The sequence below is a fragment of the Stegodyphus dumicola genome, chromosome 8, assembly GCF_044657685.1.
Source record: "Stegodyphus dumicola isolate Sdum_Otavi_A_Nest chromosome 8, ASM4465768v1".
Classification (NCBI taxonomy): Eukaryota; Metazoa; Arthropoda; class Arachnida; order Araneae; family Eresidae; genus Stegodyphus; species Stegodyphus dumicola.
Window position 1 is genome coordinate 168,928,493 of NC_140775.1, and position 18,382 is coordinate 168,946,874.

General features: G+C 30.4%; 1 protein-coding gene across 1 annotated transcript in view; it reads left to right on the forward strand.

Moving 5' to 3' along the window:
- Ctf4 (Chromosome transmission fidelity 4) overlaps positions 1-18,382 on the forward strand; it is a 91,677-nt gene that overhangs the window by 39,994 nt on the left and 33,301 nt on the right. Inside the window, exons 15-18 of the mRNA XM_035354951.2 lie at positions 715-880; positions 7,642-7,759; positions 9,565-9,673; positions 11,727-11,788. Of these exons, the coding sequence (XP_035210842.1) occupies positions 715-880; positions 7,642-7,759; positions 9,565-9,673; positions 11,727-11,788 (455 nt within the window). The remainder of the gene's footprint in view (positions 1-714; positions 881-7,641; positions 7,760-9,564; positions 9,674-11,726; positions 11,789-18,382) is intronic.

Consider the following 18,382-nt stretch of genomic DNA (forward strand, 5'->3'; position numbering starts at 1 on the left):
TTTATCTTCTTGATAGTATGCGCATTAATAATTTATTTTATTTTTACGATGTTCTAAAGTAATTTGATAAACTGAAGCTTTCCTTTCCTACTCATAATTTTCACATTATAAAAGTATAAGAAAATTATAAAAGGAAATTATCCAAAAAAACACAATCGTTAGAATATGTAATTAATATATTCTACATCAGAATCATTATATAAGTAATTGAATAAACTGTTTATAGCAAAATTAAATAAATATTGAGTTCTTTTAAAATGGTGCTGCTCCACAACACGAATATCTATTGGAAAGTACCACTTTTCGGTTGACGAACTTCCTGGTTTTCATACTTCAAGGTTGGCAGATATGATGTTTCCATGGGAAAGCCCATGATTATTATTATTGGATTAGTAATCACACATTTTATTATCATTTAATTAAAAATTAAGATTTTCCTTACATTCTTACATTTTTGCAAATTTTTAATTTCTTTTACATCTTACTCATTCTTTAAGTATTACATATTTTGCTATTGTTAATTAGATATTTATCATAATTCTTTCAGTTAACTGTTTTGTGTATAAGTCTCATGTCTTAATGATAAGAAATTACTCAATGTAAAGTTAAAATTTTATTGCATCTGCTAAAAATTTGCAGCTCTAATTTTTTATCTTTACATATTGAACATAATTATTATATACTAAGTTCATCAGAATTAAATTTCATATTTAGGCTATTGCTGTGAGTGATGATTGGGCTGCTTGTGTGACAGATAAAAGGCTAGTACATTTGTTCACTATTAGTGGTGTTCAATGTGAAGTTTTCTCAATTCCTGGGGCTGTTGTATGTTGCTCTGCTCGAAACAAACAACTTTCTGTTGTTTACCACAAAGGCTCAGGTACTCAAATTTTGTTCTTCCCATTCTGCAAAAAAAATTTAATGTAGCTTCTATTTGCCCAAAATGTGTTAAAAAATAGTATTTCAAAAAATATAAAAATTTAATAGTATTTTTTTTTTTTAATTATTTATCTCTAAGTGGCTGGTAGTTCCAAATTAGTGAAAGCAAAAATAATTTTTAAAATTAAGTATAACTTGGTTATAAATATAAGAAATAAAATATGCACTAATTTCTTTTATCAATCATTACTAACAGCACTGAAGGAAAAGCTGAAAGTGTTTGCACATCAGGAAAATAATTACTGTAAAGAGTTTGAGATCCAAAATTATTCTGACTTACGGATTTTAGATCATCAGTTTAAATCTAATAAGATGGTATGTAAAAATTATAAAATTAAAAACATGAAATAATAAAGCATGCATGGTTTTAAGGAAATCAAAATTACACCTTCCCCCAAAAAAACTTGTTTCTGTTTTATTAATCAATTCTTTCAATTTAAGTTGTTAAAGCTGTTTCCTTTTTTGTACTAATACTTTCCCTTTAATTTTATAGACAGACATAATTTCTTGTTCTGCTATAAACTTACATTGTTCAAGGTCTTATGATTGCTATGTCAGGAATTCCCACTAAACTATATTTCAAAATCCTTTCATTCTCAAAGAACACCTTGTCACTTTCTTCACTTCCAGCCGTGACATTTTCTGAATTTGAAACCATATTTCAGATTTCACAATCCATTAGTTGTTTAATGATTGGGGCATTGTCATTGCAATGAAAAATTTCTGTTATATCATCTCCATTTATACTTCTGCACACCATTTCACAAATTTTAATTGAACATTTTCCTTTTATTTGTGATGATAAAAAATTTTCAAATTAGCACCTAACATTATCATTCTCATCACCGCGAAATATGGTAGCAAGTCATAAATTACGCCAAGTATTTAACAAAATATCTGCAGTCATACTCTTCCATGACCTTGCGCTACTCAACAAGGCAGATTTTATGCTAAAATATTTCAAAAATTCTTGAATGGTCTTGCAGTGCTCAGAAAATTTAGCATAGATTTTAAAAAGGCTACTTTATATCTACATTTCAGCATGTGCACCACTCCAATATCCATTGGCAGAATGATAGATATATACTTTGGAGGAATCAGACAGAGTTGTTATCTGTTCCTGAAATTTTGAGGGAAGTATGAGGCAGAAAGTTGTCTGTAATCAGGGTTATTTTTGCATCATCCAACAAATAAACTGATTTCATTTTTTTTTTTTTTTCAGCCTTGGACATGAAATTATTTTGAAAACATTCAATAATGATGTTTGTATCGTCCATGCTGATTTATTTAAATGATTGGTTATGGGGGAAAAAATCTTTCTTTATATGCCTGAGATTGTGTTTTTATTATTGTGAAAAGTTTACATTTGTGCATTTCTGCAGCATTTATATATGACAATACTGTTAATTTCGCATTGGAATGTTTAACACTAGTTGGAACTTTCTCTGGGGAGGTTACCAAGGTTTTTAGAGTACATCTTAACAGTAAAGACCATTATACATTTATTCTGGAGGTTCATCTAAAAGTTGGTCATGTGCTCCTATATCAGCTTAAGGTATTTTGCCTAAAAATTTCTAACTGCCTTATAGCAGTTTTAACTTTGGTCAATCAAATATATGCACTCAGATTTTTTAAATCCATTTTCCCATGAAATAGTTAGCATTGAATCATTAGAACTGGAACTGTCAGTGGCATGCTCTCATTGTGATGCTGTCTCACCCATTCAATTATCAGTTTGTCATGATTTTATCTTTCATATATCATATATTTCATATATTTCATATATATAGATTTTATCTTCAGCATAATGTATGATTTTTCTGTTATTTATTGTGAGTGGGTGTTAGAAACCCCAAAAAATTATTTTTCTGTTTATAGATTAAAATTTTTTAGATCATGAAACTAAAGCAAATCATAGTTCTTTCGCCGGAATTCGAAATCCAGACTTCTCGAATGCACATTGAGCATCCATTTACACCATGAAGGCATGCGGAAAGGAGAGAGAAAATACCTTATATACTCCCCCTTTTAAAGAGCAACTGAGGATTAGAGAACCCAGTTGCCAAATCCTAGCGGTGATGAATTATCATCCACCTCCTTTTAGTTTGAGCACCACTTTTTTACATATACATTTTTTCGATGTGAGAAAACTGAAGAAATCTGCAATTCCTTGCTAGGATTTCGAATTTAAGACTTCCCGAATATGCATTTAACATCCTTCCAGTTACACCACAAATACATATAGAAAGGAGGGAGAAAATACTTTATATGGTTTTATTATGTTCTTCATGTAATTTTGAAATGGATATATATTTTTTGCCACACTTCTGTCTCTCTCTCTTTTTAATCTTTTATTTTATTTATTTATTTATTTTTTTTTTAACTGATGTTGAAACATACTTTGCAAATATTGGAGCTAAGAAAAGTTAGGAAATTACAGTAAAGAGTTTTAGATCCAAAATTATTGGGACTTTGGTGATTACGGATTTTAGATCATCAGTTTAAATCTAATAAGATGGTATGTAAATATTATAAAATTAAAAACATGAAATAATAAAGCATGCATGGTCTTAAGAAAATCAAAATTACACCCCCCCCCAAAAAAAAAACCTTGTCCATAATCAAAATTCAAATATTCATTTTGATAAGACAGCTGTAATAATAATAGCTTGATTGATCAAATCAAATAAGCTTGATCAAATCAAAGTTAAGGCATTTAGTTATGTTAATTGTACTTAAATTCCTCAGAATCTTTATCTCTTCCCTGATGTTATATTAATGAAAAAAAGTCAGTATGAGCAGCATCCCATTCCAAACAAATAGGCCTTGGGGCTTTATTTATTGTTTAAGTTAGATCGAAAAATGCTAACCTCTCACAGTTACTCAAGGGCCAAAAGTATAATCATGGACAACATCAGTGCAACATCAAAATCAGCATATTGTCATTGGCCATGATGCATTTCCGTAGTCAACACATGGTTAGAAGTGACATGCGGATTTCTCAGTTAGTGAGGACAAAAAAAAAAAAAAAAAAAAAAAAAAATTATGGCATGCTTGCTTTTTGAGTATTTATATTTTTCATTCCTAGACATTGAAGAGGGAGAGAATTCTTAAGAGCAAAAAATTGCTCATGGTCCAAAGGTCTGGATATTAGATCATTCAGAAAATTGAATGTACAGATTTTAGATTTTGTACCATATTTATTTTCCATATTTTTGCAATGATAAACTATATATTAAGTTATCTAACTTATTTTAAAATGATATTCTAACTATTTATTATTTTGCTAATATTGAATGATCACGAAACTCCATGCCTGATTTGAAAATGTAGCAAAAGCAGACACATCTGGGGGAACAATTTTCTTTGCATGTGATATAGTCACTGTCATTTTCTGGAATTATTCTTTTGATGGCTGACAAGCTTGTGGATGGAGCTCTTTTCAGAAACTTTGGAATTTTTCTGCAAAGAATATTATAAAATAGTTTTTGATGGCTTCCATAGTCTTTTTTGCAACTTCACCTGCATGTTATTTATGTTTTGCAGAAATTGTAGTGGATAAAAATCTAAAAAGGCTTGGAGAATAATGTGACTGCTTAAGAAATTTTTATTTTAAGTCCTTCAATTTTTATAGCATCAATTTGAGCAGCATACAATCTGGCATTGTCATCATTGATGATGATGTCCTTTCAAGCAACAAAAACTAAATGTTTTTGATGAAATTCCACACTGAATTTGTTGCATTGTTCACAGTACTTTTGCTGTCATGATGCACCTCATACAAAAATGTTGAAGAAAATTATTCTCCTACAATCAGGCAGCAGTATTTTCATTAGAAGAAAGGCAGCTGTTACGGGTTTTTGCAACTTCACCTGCTTGTTTTCAAGTCCTTTATCAGTGTAGGTTCTTGTGCAGAATCCACTTGCTATGAATTGATCCAAAAATAGTTATTTTTCATGGCATTGAGCCACATTACATTAGCTATATGGTCCAAGCTAATCTTTATATCAAGCCATACATAACTCATATACTTAGCCTGGAAGTGAGTCTAATTTTCTGTAAGGGGTGAAATGCAAATGAATTATGACTTGACAATCCTCTCAGCAATCTTCTCAGTCGTAATTCTTGGGTTATATTTCACTAAAGCATACAAGAAGGTTGTGCAAAGCAGGGTTTATCATACAAATTAAAATTGCCTTTTGGAAGTACGTGAAACTAAATATTTATTGTGCTAAGAGGAGAACCACATTAAGTATGTAGCTTATTCGGAAAGTAAGGTTCAATTTCTGATAAAACGTAAACCATCACATTTTTTTCTCAAGAAACTGTTTTTATTTAATTCCTTACATGTTTCTGTATTTTTCTATATAGTTTCCATATTTATTTAACCATTTGTCATTATGTTCAATAAGCTTTTGTATGCCACCTGAGAGGATAACCAGTCTTTAACTGCATTTTTCACCTCCTCATCTGCGGCGAAGTGGTTGCTGCTGAAAAACTCCTTTAGGTAGTGGAACAAGTGAAAATCTCTGGGCACCAAGTCTGGACTGCATGATAGGTGGTCAATCTGTTCCCATCCAAAAGATCTGATTAGATTTTGCTTGTGAATGGCAGAATGGGATCTGGCATTCTCTTCTAGCAACAAAACTTGAGGTGTCAGAAGGCCATGTCGCTTATCCTGTATTGCACGTCTATGTTTAATCAGGTTAGTGCAGTAAGTGGCTGCATTTATTGTTGTCTCTTGCTGCATAAACTTAACAAGACTTTATATCTATCTCAAAACACGGTTTCTATAACCTTGCAAATTGAGATTATCTGCTTCACCTTGACTGTGACTGATGATCCTGTGTAATGCCATTCCATTGACTGATGTTTAGACCCTGAGATTGTGTGAGAAACTCATATCATTTTCCCTGTGACAATCCTTTCTAAAAATTTATCACCTTCCTTATAAAATCAGTCCCAAAAATCAAAATACAAAGTAATCAATCGATTTAATGGCTCTTTGTCAGCCTATAATAAAGGAAATAAATTATTTTTTTGTTCCTCAGTAAATAGTCTGGAAACCCAACATGCACACTATTTGTGAAACTGCAACTTTTTATAGAGAATTTTGTGCAAAGTTGCTCTACCCACATTCGAAAGTTCCAATTCTAAGGCTGAAATTGTGAATCGCCAGTCTTCATGAATCTTTTCATCCACGGCTTTGACCAAATCTTCTGTGGTCGCTGATAGATAGTTGGTCTGATCTCAGTTCATCAAGGATGCTTTTCCATCTTTCCTTGAAAACTCTCATCCACTTACGCACTTTGCTGTAGTTTGAGTTTACAAATAACCCTGGAATTTTGTTATATTACCAATTCTCATTCCTTACGAAAATTAAAAAATTCAATTTTTGCTTTGCCATTACAAGAACCAAATTTAACTTCTCTTTTTCCATTCCTCTCATGCAGTTAATAATGACTGTCTCATGCAGTTAATAATGACAGTTAATAATGCAGTAATAATGAGTAAGTCATCATGTACCTTATCTATCTGTAGGTGCATCACATAGTCATTAAATAAGCCCTTGTTACTGCCTTATGATTAGATTTCTGCCACTTATGGAGATCAAGCAAGAAATTTTGCAGTCATTCAATAAATAAAGCAAATACACATACTAATGTATAATTTTATATAGGTACCAGTCATTTAACACTATTTTTTTGGAAAAGCTGCTGATTTCTAGATTCTTAATTTGCATATTCATTTTTGCTTTTCCTACATTTTGATGCTCAGCTATTTATATTTTTTCATTATCTAGTTGAATCTCATAAAATTTTGTGAAAGACACACCAATAAAAAATCAAAATTAACCTTGCCACAAAATAGGTAAATAAATAAATGTGAATTTTATGTAAAACTGTTGGGTTTTTTATTAACTGAGGTAGAACTTTCTTCAAAAGGGAGGGGATGTGTTGCCAAATTAGTACATTTTGTTTATAAGCTTTTAACAATTTTTTTAAATATTTTATGGCCATGTTTTAATTCTGTCTGATTAAATTCTGCTATCTTCATTCATAAAGGAAGGAGGGATTTTTATTCTTTAGTACTGAGGATCGTAAAATATTTCTTCCAGAAATCTGTTATAGACTTTATTGACTTTTTGGAGACTTCTTTGTTATTATAGCTTCGGTTATTTTAATAACACCAAGATTATCGCCAAGTTTTCATGACGAACTTATACAAAAAGCATGCTTATATTCCATGTAGAGTTTGTGGTTGTCACGTTTCTGTGATTACTTTTAATATAGCATAAAAAGGTTTCCTTGTTCCAAAAAGATTTCTACCATGTAACATATACTATCCCTCTTATTAATGAACATCTCAAAAGAGGCAACTGTGATGAGAATTCTCATGGTGGATAGATTATAAGTAACCGTGGTTATGACTGCTGCCATTTAGTAAAAGTTTATGACATACTGGAGCACTGATTAATTAATGAGGGCCATAATAATAATAAATTCCACATTTTTGTTTAATATTTTTACATCAATTTAGAGATTTCATGCATTTTTTATTAAGTTGAATATCATGTGATATTAGATGTGATTCAATGATGTGAATATTAGATTAAATATTCAGTTCAATACTGTGCTTTTTTCCTTCATTATTTATTTTATAAAATGCTACATGAAAATTTCTATGCCTTAATTACCATAGGTGTTGAAGATAATCAATGTTTCAATTTGTTACTTGTTGATGTGGAACTTGGTGGAAATTCTAGAATTAAAGACTATTCTGTCCCTCTAACTTCAAAAGCATTTCTAAGTTGGCTTGGGTAACTTTTTTACATCTGTTTATTTTCTTCAGCTAAGTTTTATTCATTATTAATAATTTGAAAATTTTTCTTTACATATTTTAGAATTATGAATATATATGCATATATAGTTAAATATAAAATTTATTTTATCTATAAAACTGCATCATTTCAAAATTAATCCATATCACATCATTTTTATGGAATATTAATGATGCTGGTGCTTACATTATACTTCATCCAAAAAACTTGCAAACTGTAACCATTCCCAGCTAATCAAAATGAAGTGAAACTAAAATTGAATCAGTCTAATCAGTTTAATTTAAATTAAAATCTATACATTCTTTTCTCATTTGTCTTTCTGCTAATATGCTGTCACTTACATCACATTTCTTTGATCAAAATTTATTGTTATAAAGATTTAAAAAACTGCAAAAGTATGATCAAGAATGGGAGAATTACAAAAAAAAAAAAAAAAAAGAAAAGAAAAGAAAAGAAAAAAGAAAAATACACAAATGATAGAAGTGAAAAGAAGCCATTGTCAAAAAAGTGCAGAAGGAATTATGGCATTTTTCCATGAATAAAGCAGGTTTTGAAATGCATAGAAGAGGAAATTATGTACAGCATAACCAAGCAAAATGCTAAAATATTATTAAATTGAAAGAATTGGAATAAAAAGAGGGGAAGAATTTGAAAGGTTTCAGTTTTTTTTTTTTTTTTTTTTTTTTTTTTTTTTTTTTCTCCTGCTGAAGAAGAGAGACTTGTGTCTGATCTTTGAAATCAATAGTTATTAAAAATCTATGCCAAATTAATTTCTTTTTTTCCGTATAATTTTAAGTGGTAGATTAAAATTGAAATCAAGCTGTTAGGTGATTTAATCTCTTACTTGCTAATATTTCTCTATTACTTTGGCAAATCCTTATATTCTGTTTTGTTCTTAATTGGTGATTTTACATCAGTTTTAAAAATTCATTCTGTAATATTTTGGTCATATTAGCCAAATTATAAATCACAATAAGGAATGTATTTTTCATGATTTTGTACTTAAATGGACAAAACTTTGACAATTTGATAACAATAGAATGTCATTAACCGTTAATCATTTGAAGTCATAATACTGTACTAAATTTTTAGGTGTGGTTAAAACCATTGCAAATTAATTCAAAGTCAGAAGGTGTAGCAAAAATATAGAAGTGCTTCAGAAAAAAAGCAAGATTTCTAACCATAATTCATCAAATAGAATTTTCTGTAGACTATATTTAACTAGATAGTTAATATTTCTTTCACATCTTTCGGTGTTAAAGTCAAAACATTAAAAAATTATAATTGACTTGCTGTAGTTGTGTAGCATTTTATTTTTGCATCACAAAAAGAAACCATTGGAAGAGGTGGGAAATATTGATTCTATAAAGATTTGTGTTTTTTCGTATTACCAGGATAAAGTTTGTCTTCTTGAGATGTCTGGGAAATTTAATATTCTGTTAACATATTAAATATTTGTTGGTTCAAAATTTTAAAATAATTAGATACTTTTTACATATTTATTTATTTATTTAAAAGAAGCTATTCATGTGAAGTAAAAAGTTCATTCAATTAATGAAAAAGAAGAAAAAGTGGGTTTCCTCCCCCCCCCAGGTTTCTGCATTATAAAGTTTAAAATTTGAATTGAAAATGATGCTGTAGTCTGAATTTTTTTTTTTTTCATAAATTTACCATGTTATGAATGAATTCTAATGAAAATAGAATAACATGATAACTATTGAGAGATTTCTACATTAAAATATTTCAACAATATTATAATAACTGCTTTTTGCCCCCTTATTTAGCTATACAGATGAAGGTCATCCATGCATAGTTGACACTGCAGGAATAATTAGTCTTTTAAATCCAAGTTGTGGATCTAAATGGATACCTGTTGCAAATACTGCTCAAAATGTATGTCTTATTTTTATAAAGATTTTTAAATAGTTGTTCTATTTAAGCTGGATTTAATATTCATTATAATATAGTTTTATGATGGTGATAATTTGTTATCATAAGGATTCCCTGGATATAATTTTGAATAAAGTGCAATATCATTTACAGAAATTGAAGCAGTTGCATTCATTTCAGCTTTCTAATAGCTTTAAATAATTATTTGATTGAAAAGAAATTTACTGTAACACATCAACAAAATATTATAATGATTATGTATAAATTTGAAATATACACATAATTATTTAAATTTCACAATTCTTTAACATATATATGTTATGGTGATGTATTTAATTTACTATATTTAATTAATCTTATAAATATTGTATGATTCACTGTTAATTACAAATGTTACTGAAATAGATACTGAATTAGCTTATAAATTTATTTTGCCATTTATTGCCATACATATTTCTATTCATATGCATTTCAGTTACATTTTACAAATAAAAGAGTGGTCTTTAATTCTTTGAAGACCATAATGCCCCCAGACTGCCGTTTATTCGAATGCCCATCACTGACCCAAACAGCCAAAATTCCTATGTTGTTTTCTTCCCTCCCCTAAGGTATGTAGTAGCAGTTTTAAAACACACAAAAAAGTTTCCCCAAATGCATTGTATCAGTTTATTGCAGACAGTTTGCCCTAAAAGGATTTATTTGTGGTTTCGATCTTTATTTGTTAGAAGTAGAAGAGAGTTCAAAGAGTAAATGATTCAAATAATCTGATATTTTACTTTTTAAGCCTTTCATATGAACTGTATATAAAAAACTTCTAAGAATGCAATTTTCTAAGTTATAGAATTTAGTCTAAAAAATGATTGAACTATTTAAAATTATAATTTAATTTTAAGAAATAATCTCTAAAGAATATGTAATAATGGCTTTTTATATATAGATAATAGCACCAAGAGCTTTTGCACATATTGCAATCGAAGACTATAGTTTACTGAAAATTATATATAATACTAAACACCATAATATCATATATATTTATGTTATATGCATGAATCTAGCAAAATTAGTCAATAAATTATATAAAAGCTTCTACTAATCTTAAATTAGAGTGACTTTATTGCATATTTTCACTGTACTTTTTTCTCTCTCATATTAAAAAAAACTGAGCGATGAGAAAATAACTGTATTTGTACAGTACTATATTATGTAGTTTCACAGAATAACAGTTGCTCTTTCCTCTAAAGTCCTGCATTATAATGAAATGTGAGTCTGTGTGTTTATTGGTGCTGATTATGGGAAGTGCCATAGGAAAGATATAGGTAAATGCTAGAGATATTTCAGCTTGTTATACTTAAATTTTGCTTGGATTGAGTTTTATAACCTATTTCTTTCTGTACTTTTCTTTAAAGAAAATTTTCTTTGAACTGCAATTAACTGAAGGTACTGAATATAGGAGTCATAGCTGGGATTTTTTATAAATTGTGTAATTCATTCATCCTTAAAAATAATTTAACTCCTTAAAATTGTAATATACATTTTAGGAATTCATGTAACTAAACTAAAATTGAAATTAATAATATTAAACGGAGTTTTTTGGGGGAAAAGTAAATTTCAACTTTATTATTAGACATTTTCCATTTTATTTTTTAAATGTTTTTAATCAGCTTTAGTAAATATCCTCTTTAATATTAGACATTTTTCATTTTATTCTTAAAATATTTTTGAAATAATTTCAAAAGAAAATATTTAAGCCAGTATTAATACTATAGTTCAAATTATAATTTTTTACTTAGCTCTAGTTCATGTCTTTCCCATTTAATGAAAATAATTAAATTTCATTAAATTAAGGAAAGAATTCAGTTTTGCTTTTCTCTTAATATATCATTAATTCATGATAAAAGACATATGAAACAAGTCATAAAAAATATTTCAAAGAATTTTCAAACATATCAAAATTATGATTCACTTTTTCATTGGCATATTTAAAAAAAGACAAAATTTTGCATGGATTTTTTTATTTTATTATAATTTTTAATTATTTATATTTTATGATTTTTAGTTAAAAGGGAGGTCAGATACATACTTTGTAATTGGACTTTCAGAAATAAAGCAAGAAATAAGGTACTTTTTTTTATTTTTGTGTAGAATGAATGGAAAATTTAAAATAGAACTGTTTAAGCTCAACTCTTAATTTAGCAATGAAATGAACATTGATCAGTCAAAACATTCAAACCAGCTGTACATTATGCAGATGATGTTTCTGCAAAGCCAACCAAATGAAAGGGAAGCTTGGAAATAAATTTTTGAGACCATGCAGTGTCAAGCAGTAGCTTATATTAGGCAAAGCTAAGGATTTACCTGATTAAATTTTTGGAAGTTATAATTCTTATCAACTGTTTATGATGTGGAGTATTTAATGCTTATAAACTACCTTACATTTATATATACAGTACAAAGTCCAAAATCCGGACGTCCATTATCCGAACATCAAAGTCAAACTGCGCATTTGATTTTTCTTTCCATAATAAAACATGTAAAGATCTTCACTTAAAAATTCTGATTCTTAATTTCACTTACGCACTAAATAAAATACCTCATTATGGAAAATCAATGATGTAAGCATAAATTTATGAGCTTAATAATTTGGCTCCATAGCTGAGTATACTGCTTGGCATACATCTCAAACCCAAACATTCACCTATTTTACATCCCCGGTGCTACCTGGCGAGTCATTATTTATTATATTTTGATTTCATCACCGCATGTTTATTAATACATGACAGCTTCAGTAATAACTCATGCAGCAATGTCTAAACTTTTTTTATATATTAGGAATTGAATAGCAAGAGTATGGCAACCTTTTATGCTAACATTACGCTTGGCGATGATTCTAGATTTTTAAATGCTCTAAGAAATGTTAACGAGGAAAAGTTCAGCAAAAATTTCTTTTCATATGCTAAAAATAGATTTTGTTAGTAAACTCATAGGCTAAAAGATTAAATTTAGTGCTATTTCAGTTAAGAATAACTTATATGTTATTCACCATAAACCCAGAAGCGGTGGCAGAATATGTCACCACCGGATGGTAGAATTTAGGGAAGACGACATTTTTGGAATTTGGGGAGGCATCAAGTGGCAAAATTAAGGGATGAGAAATTTTTTATGATTTTTTTATGATTATTATGCACTGGGATCCAAAGTTTAGGCACAGTGAAAATTTAGAACTTACGAAGGCACTTTGTAGCAGAATTTAGGACCCGTAGAAACTATACCAGGCGATATCTAGAGCCTGCCCTAGATAAAGCCTTAAGTATATATGGGAGTTTATTTATTCAGGACTCGGATTAGTTTTAAGCATGTGCAAGAAATAAACGTAGGTATAGTAAATAATAAAATAATACAATTCAGGCTTAATTCAGTACGCAATAGGAGCAAAACAAAATTTAGCAAAACAACTTGGCTTTAATCGCCAATCTTGTGATACACAGCCAATAATGTATAACGGATGCTATTAAGCTAGGCTAAAATTATCTTTACTAATTCTAAAGCACAGTTAATGTAGAAAGTTTCTAGAAGTAGCAGACTGCACTGCTGCATAATCTTCTAATTAAATCCAGCTTATTATTTTTTGCAGACTGTTATTATTATGGCAATTTCATAAAAATTAATCTTGAACTTTCGATTATGTCGGAAAGAGTTTCCAATTCTGGAGCTGCCAAAGGATCTTCAATCTGTCTCAAAATTATGCGAGGAGTATTTCATTGGAAACTCAACTGTATATGACATAAAGAAAAAAGAAAAGGGAACTTTTTGAATTTTTTGTGGAAGCAACTTAAACAACTTACATTGAGAGAAATGTTTGATAAAGTAAACAAATAAATATTAAGCTTTTTTTTTTTTTTTTTTTTTTTTTTTTTTGTAAATTTTGATACCCTTTAGATCACAATTGTTCTTTATTTGATAAATTACAATTTCATATTTTTAATTGTATAATTTCTGCATGCCATCTTACCAGACTTAAATTGATGATCTAATATTCAGAAAAATCCCAAATCCGGAATTGCCGAAGTCCCATTGAGTCTAGATTTCGGACTTTGTACTGTATAAGCCAATAATTTTTGGGGGTCGGCTTATATATCGATCCTCTGATCTTGAAAAAAACATAGTTACCCTTCTGCTAGCAGGGCATAAGGGATAAATCCCAAAATATTGCTCTTTTTTATTTCTTCTGTAAAAGATTTATTTTAAATGAAATGAGTTATTTGTTTTATGAAAATAACTTGTTTTATTTTCGATATTGTTTATAAGGCTGGTTTACAAAAGATCGGGTGTTTTCAAAATTTGCGCTCGACTTTCTTCGCTCTCGAGCATTCTCATTTGCAGAGAAATGCTGAATGGCCATACTGTTGTTAGAATTATTATGCTAGCAATACAATCACCTGCTGTGTGAAATTTGCTGTATAAGAATTTCTCTTCCTGCTCATCTTTCAGACAAAAAATAAGATTAGCACAGATATCATAGATTGTATACAAGACAACAAATGAATAAAATAAATGTGTTAGCTTCATATAGAGTAACCAGAATGAAATTTTGGCTTATATATGGATTTTGAACTTTTGATTTTATTTTTGAAGCGAAAAAAGACACTCTCTGCTTAATCCAAATCACTTATATTCAGAAATATACTGTACTTTTATTCAAGGTTTGGTATTTGCCAACATTTTCTATACTTTTTGTTGTTTAACTTATATGCATTTTCAGGTTTGGGGGAAGAAAGGCAGGAAATTGATCTAGGATGGTGAAAGGGGTGCAAGAGTAAAAAAGGTTGTCTGACTGGCTTAAAATGGTACTGGTATTTCAAAAGGTAAAAAGGTCTGACTTAAAATGGTACTAATAGCATAGGCGAGTAGAAACTTTGTTGGCTTGTTTGTGCACATAAGCATGCTATAGTAATTGCCATTTCCAAAGACTTTAATAAAGATGGCAAGGAATGCGCCAGAACATAACAGTTCATTGTGCAATATTGTCTATACGACTTCTAAGCCATCAGCCCATTTACATGCCTGTACTCACTTCTGTTCATCATCTTAAATGCATGCTGTGGACACTTAGACAAATACACGGGATTACTGAGAAGTAGGAAGTCACCAAGTAAATAAATTTCATTTTTTAGTACATCATGTGGATGATAGTTTGTGTGTAATACGATAACTGATTGAAGTTTTCTAACCTGGCTGCACTCATGGCCAGAAGTAAGCTGATAGCCTGGTTTTAATGTTTTGGCTGATTGTTTACTCATTTCCATTATATATATATATTCATTATTTATTTGTTTAATTCAAATTTTCTTAATATATTGCTTAAAGATACTCAGTGTTATGTCACTGTCAGAGTATGCTAAAAAAAAAAAAAAAAAAAAAAAAAAAAAAAAAAAAAAAGCATATTTCAAATTTAAGGAAAAAATAAATTAGTTATCTAAACTCAGTTCAAATATTGTTTGCTATTAATCAAAAATAAAATCACATGATTAAACTTCAAAGTTAATTATTTTTTATATTTATATTACTAATTTTATATATTTAATTACGTTGAATGGCTTATCTGAATAATTATGTCTTTCATTAATTTTCAAAATATATCTTTTTGTATATTCTCAGTACCTCACTTAAGTCTGTTTTATAAGAAGTTTTAGTATCGGTAGCTCATTGCTTTAAACACCAAAATAAGTTGTCAGTGATGTTTAACTAAATAAATGTTGATAAATATTGCTTATAAGACAGCAAGGTAAAATTTATAAGTCATGTGCTAGGCAAAAAGAGTACTTAATTAGTTATCTTGTTATTTATCTTTGAGATTTCAAGAAAAAGTAATTTAGCAGCTTATATAGTTCATCACAATTTATCCATTGACTGGTTTTATTTTCCAAGAATGTAAGGACAGTGAAATATTTTTGCCATCTCTTTACATGAATGCCAATGAACATATTTTACTTTAGACATTTGGAAATGAAGGAAAGGATTTCACTTGTTTGTACATTCTATTCTGAGAAGCAATTTAGGTGGCTTAATTAATTTTATTGAGTAATGCTTATATTTCTGCTTTTGAAACTATTTACAGTATACACCAAAATGTACAGTACTGAAACTCTCGCATCTCGAACACGTGTGTGCGTTTGTCAAAGGGGCATAGCTCCAGCTGCACGTGTTCTCAGTAGCGAAAAGGAAGCTGTGCTGTGCAGTTGTTGATGTTGGAAATGGGTCTCTTTAGATGGAGGAAAAAAGTATTTGTAGTTGAGCCTTATTTACGCTCATATGGAAGTGTTCGTGAAGGTGGACCAAGTTTGAAAAAAGTGGCAGAACAATTCCTGGAGGAGTTTAATAAGACGACACCAAGTAATACAGTTATGCTGTCCATTGTTATGAAATTTTGCTGTTCTGATAGTGTACTGTGTCAACAGAGAGAGGAAGTCTTGTCGACCAGTAACTGTTTTAACAAATGAGAAATTACGCACGTGTTCTCCAGCAGATGCTGCATTCATCCCGACGAAATCTACAACAAACGGCCTTGAAACTGAATGTCAGCTGTACATCTGTTCGCAAGTGTTTAAGGACATAGATGGATTTTCATACCGGATACAGATTGGATAACGCTTGACAAAGCCAGATATGTGAGCCAGGATGGTTTTTAAACATTTTTGGCCATGGTGTACTAGGATTCAAATTTTTTGAAGAATTTGTGGTTCTCTGACGAAAGTCACATTCACTTGAACGGCTACATCAATCGCCAGACAACTCACTGCCTTGGTTTTGATTGGCCAGATGTTATTGTCCAGAAACCGCTGTATAGTGCACGTGTGACAATATGATGTGCCATCTCAGCACATGATTTATTAGGCCCCCATTTCGTTAAAGATGAGGAAGACAATGCTCTTACCATCACCCAAGAAAACTACAGGGGTTTAGTGATCGAGCAATTTCTTCAGGATTTGAGAAGGTTCTGTCATGCAAAGGACATTCATGCAAGAAAAAGCAGCAGTAAAGAAGCAAATTTTTTGTCATCTCAATTTTCTACAAAAATGAAAATTTTATAGATGATACAAAAAATGAGAAAGTGTGTTGCATTTATATTGATGGTCCAAGAAATTGCAAAAGAACAATGTTGGATTTGAGAATTGTAAAATTCTTGTGATGGTAATTAGTGTTGAAAAAAACAGGCATCCTTTAAAATTTGTTTTTCAAATAAAAATTATGTACAATACACTCCCGATTATCTGCGGAATTGGGTGGCGCAGTCGCCGTGGATAACAAAAATTGCGGATAATCTGAAAAAAAGCTAAAAATGGGTATAGCAAAAGAGAAAACGGTCATTCCAACTTTGAAAAATCGTTTTATGTACAATAAAACGTAAAATAAACAACAGGAAATGTTTAACTAACACTTAATATTTTAGTATATCACTCAAAACTAACCTAAAATGCATTTTGTTAATGAAAGCAGAAAAGTGCTTTGTACTTACAAGAGGCATCAAAGATACACAGAAAAATTAATACATATGTACTGTTTTAATACCATAATGTATTATGTAATTACAAAAGCATAACTGTAAAACTACACCTTTTTGAAGAAATCAGTCATTTGTGTTTGCTTCTTGTTTTGAAAGCATTTTCTCTTGATCTGAGATTGCATTTTTCATAGCATAAGTTTCTCGGCCAACTCCGTGTCGTCCAAATAGCTCAGCAGTCCATCGACTTGTTGCAAAGCCACTTCGTGAGTCTTCTGCATCTGCACAGTGGGTTCTTCTTCGCCTTCACTTCGCTGTCCTTCATTCTCAGTCTCTCCCCTTGCTTTCTTCACAGTTTCGTCATCTGTCAAGTGTTCGAAGCCAGGTTCATTGACGTCACACTCCAACCACTCGTTAATGTTTTCAGCATCGACGTTCTCACCACCCGGAACTGTTTTCACCATATCGGCAAGAGTTACTGTGGGCATGTCTTCATCTTCACAACTATAAAGGGGTTAGATTGTTGTTGGCTTCAACATTAGGCATGAGTTTTCTCCATGATTTTATGAGGTTGACGGTTTCACTGAATCCCATGCAGATGCAATATCGTAGATGCTGTCCAAGATTGCATAGTGTTTCCAGAAATCTTTCAGATCATAACCTTCTTTAATTTTGGCCATTAGCAGCTTGGTTCGGTATGTTCTCTTCATTGATGCAATGACTGCTTGGTCCATGTGTTGGATTAGCGCAGTAATGTATGGGAGGAGAAACTTTGCAAAAATTTGTTCATCAGAAGACTTTACCACGCTTGTTGCTGGGTGAGAAGGTGCGTTGTCGATCAATAGCACAGCTTTTTCAGGCAGGTTTTTCGATTTAAGATGTTTACGCACTTGAGGAACAAAGATTTTTTTAAACCATTCTTGAAAAATGTTTCGGCTCATCCATCTTTTTTTTTTTTTTTTTTTTTTTTTTTTTTTTTTTTTTTTTTTTTGGTTAAAGTAATCAATGGGCAAATTTTCTATCCTTGTGTCTTTGAAAGATTTTGGTTTTTTTTTTACTTTCCAATGACAACAAGTCTAAATTTGTGTCCACTGATAGCGTTACTGCAAGACATGATAGTGATCCTTTCCTTGCTGCTTTTATGATCCGCCGCTTTACTTTCACTTTCAAATGCTAAAGTGCGAGTGGGAAGACATTTCGACAAAAGTCCCGAT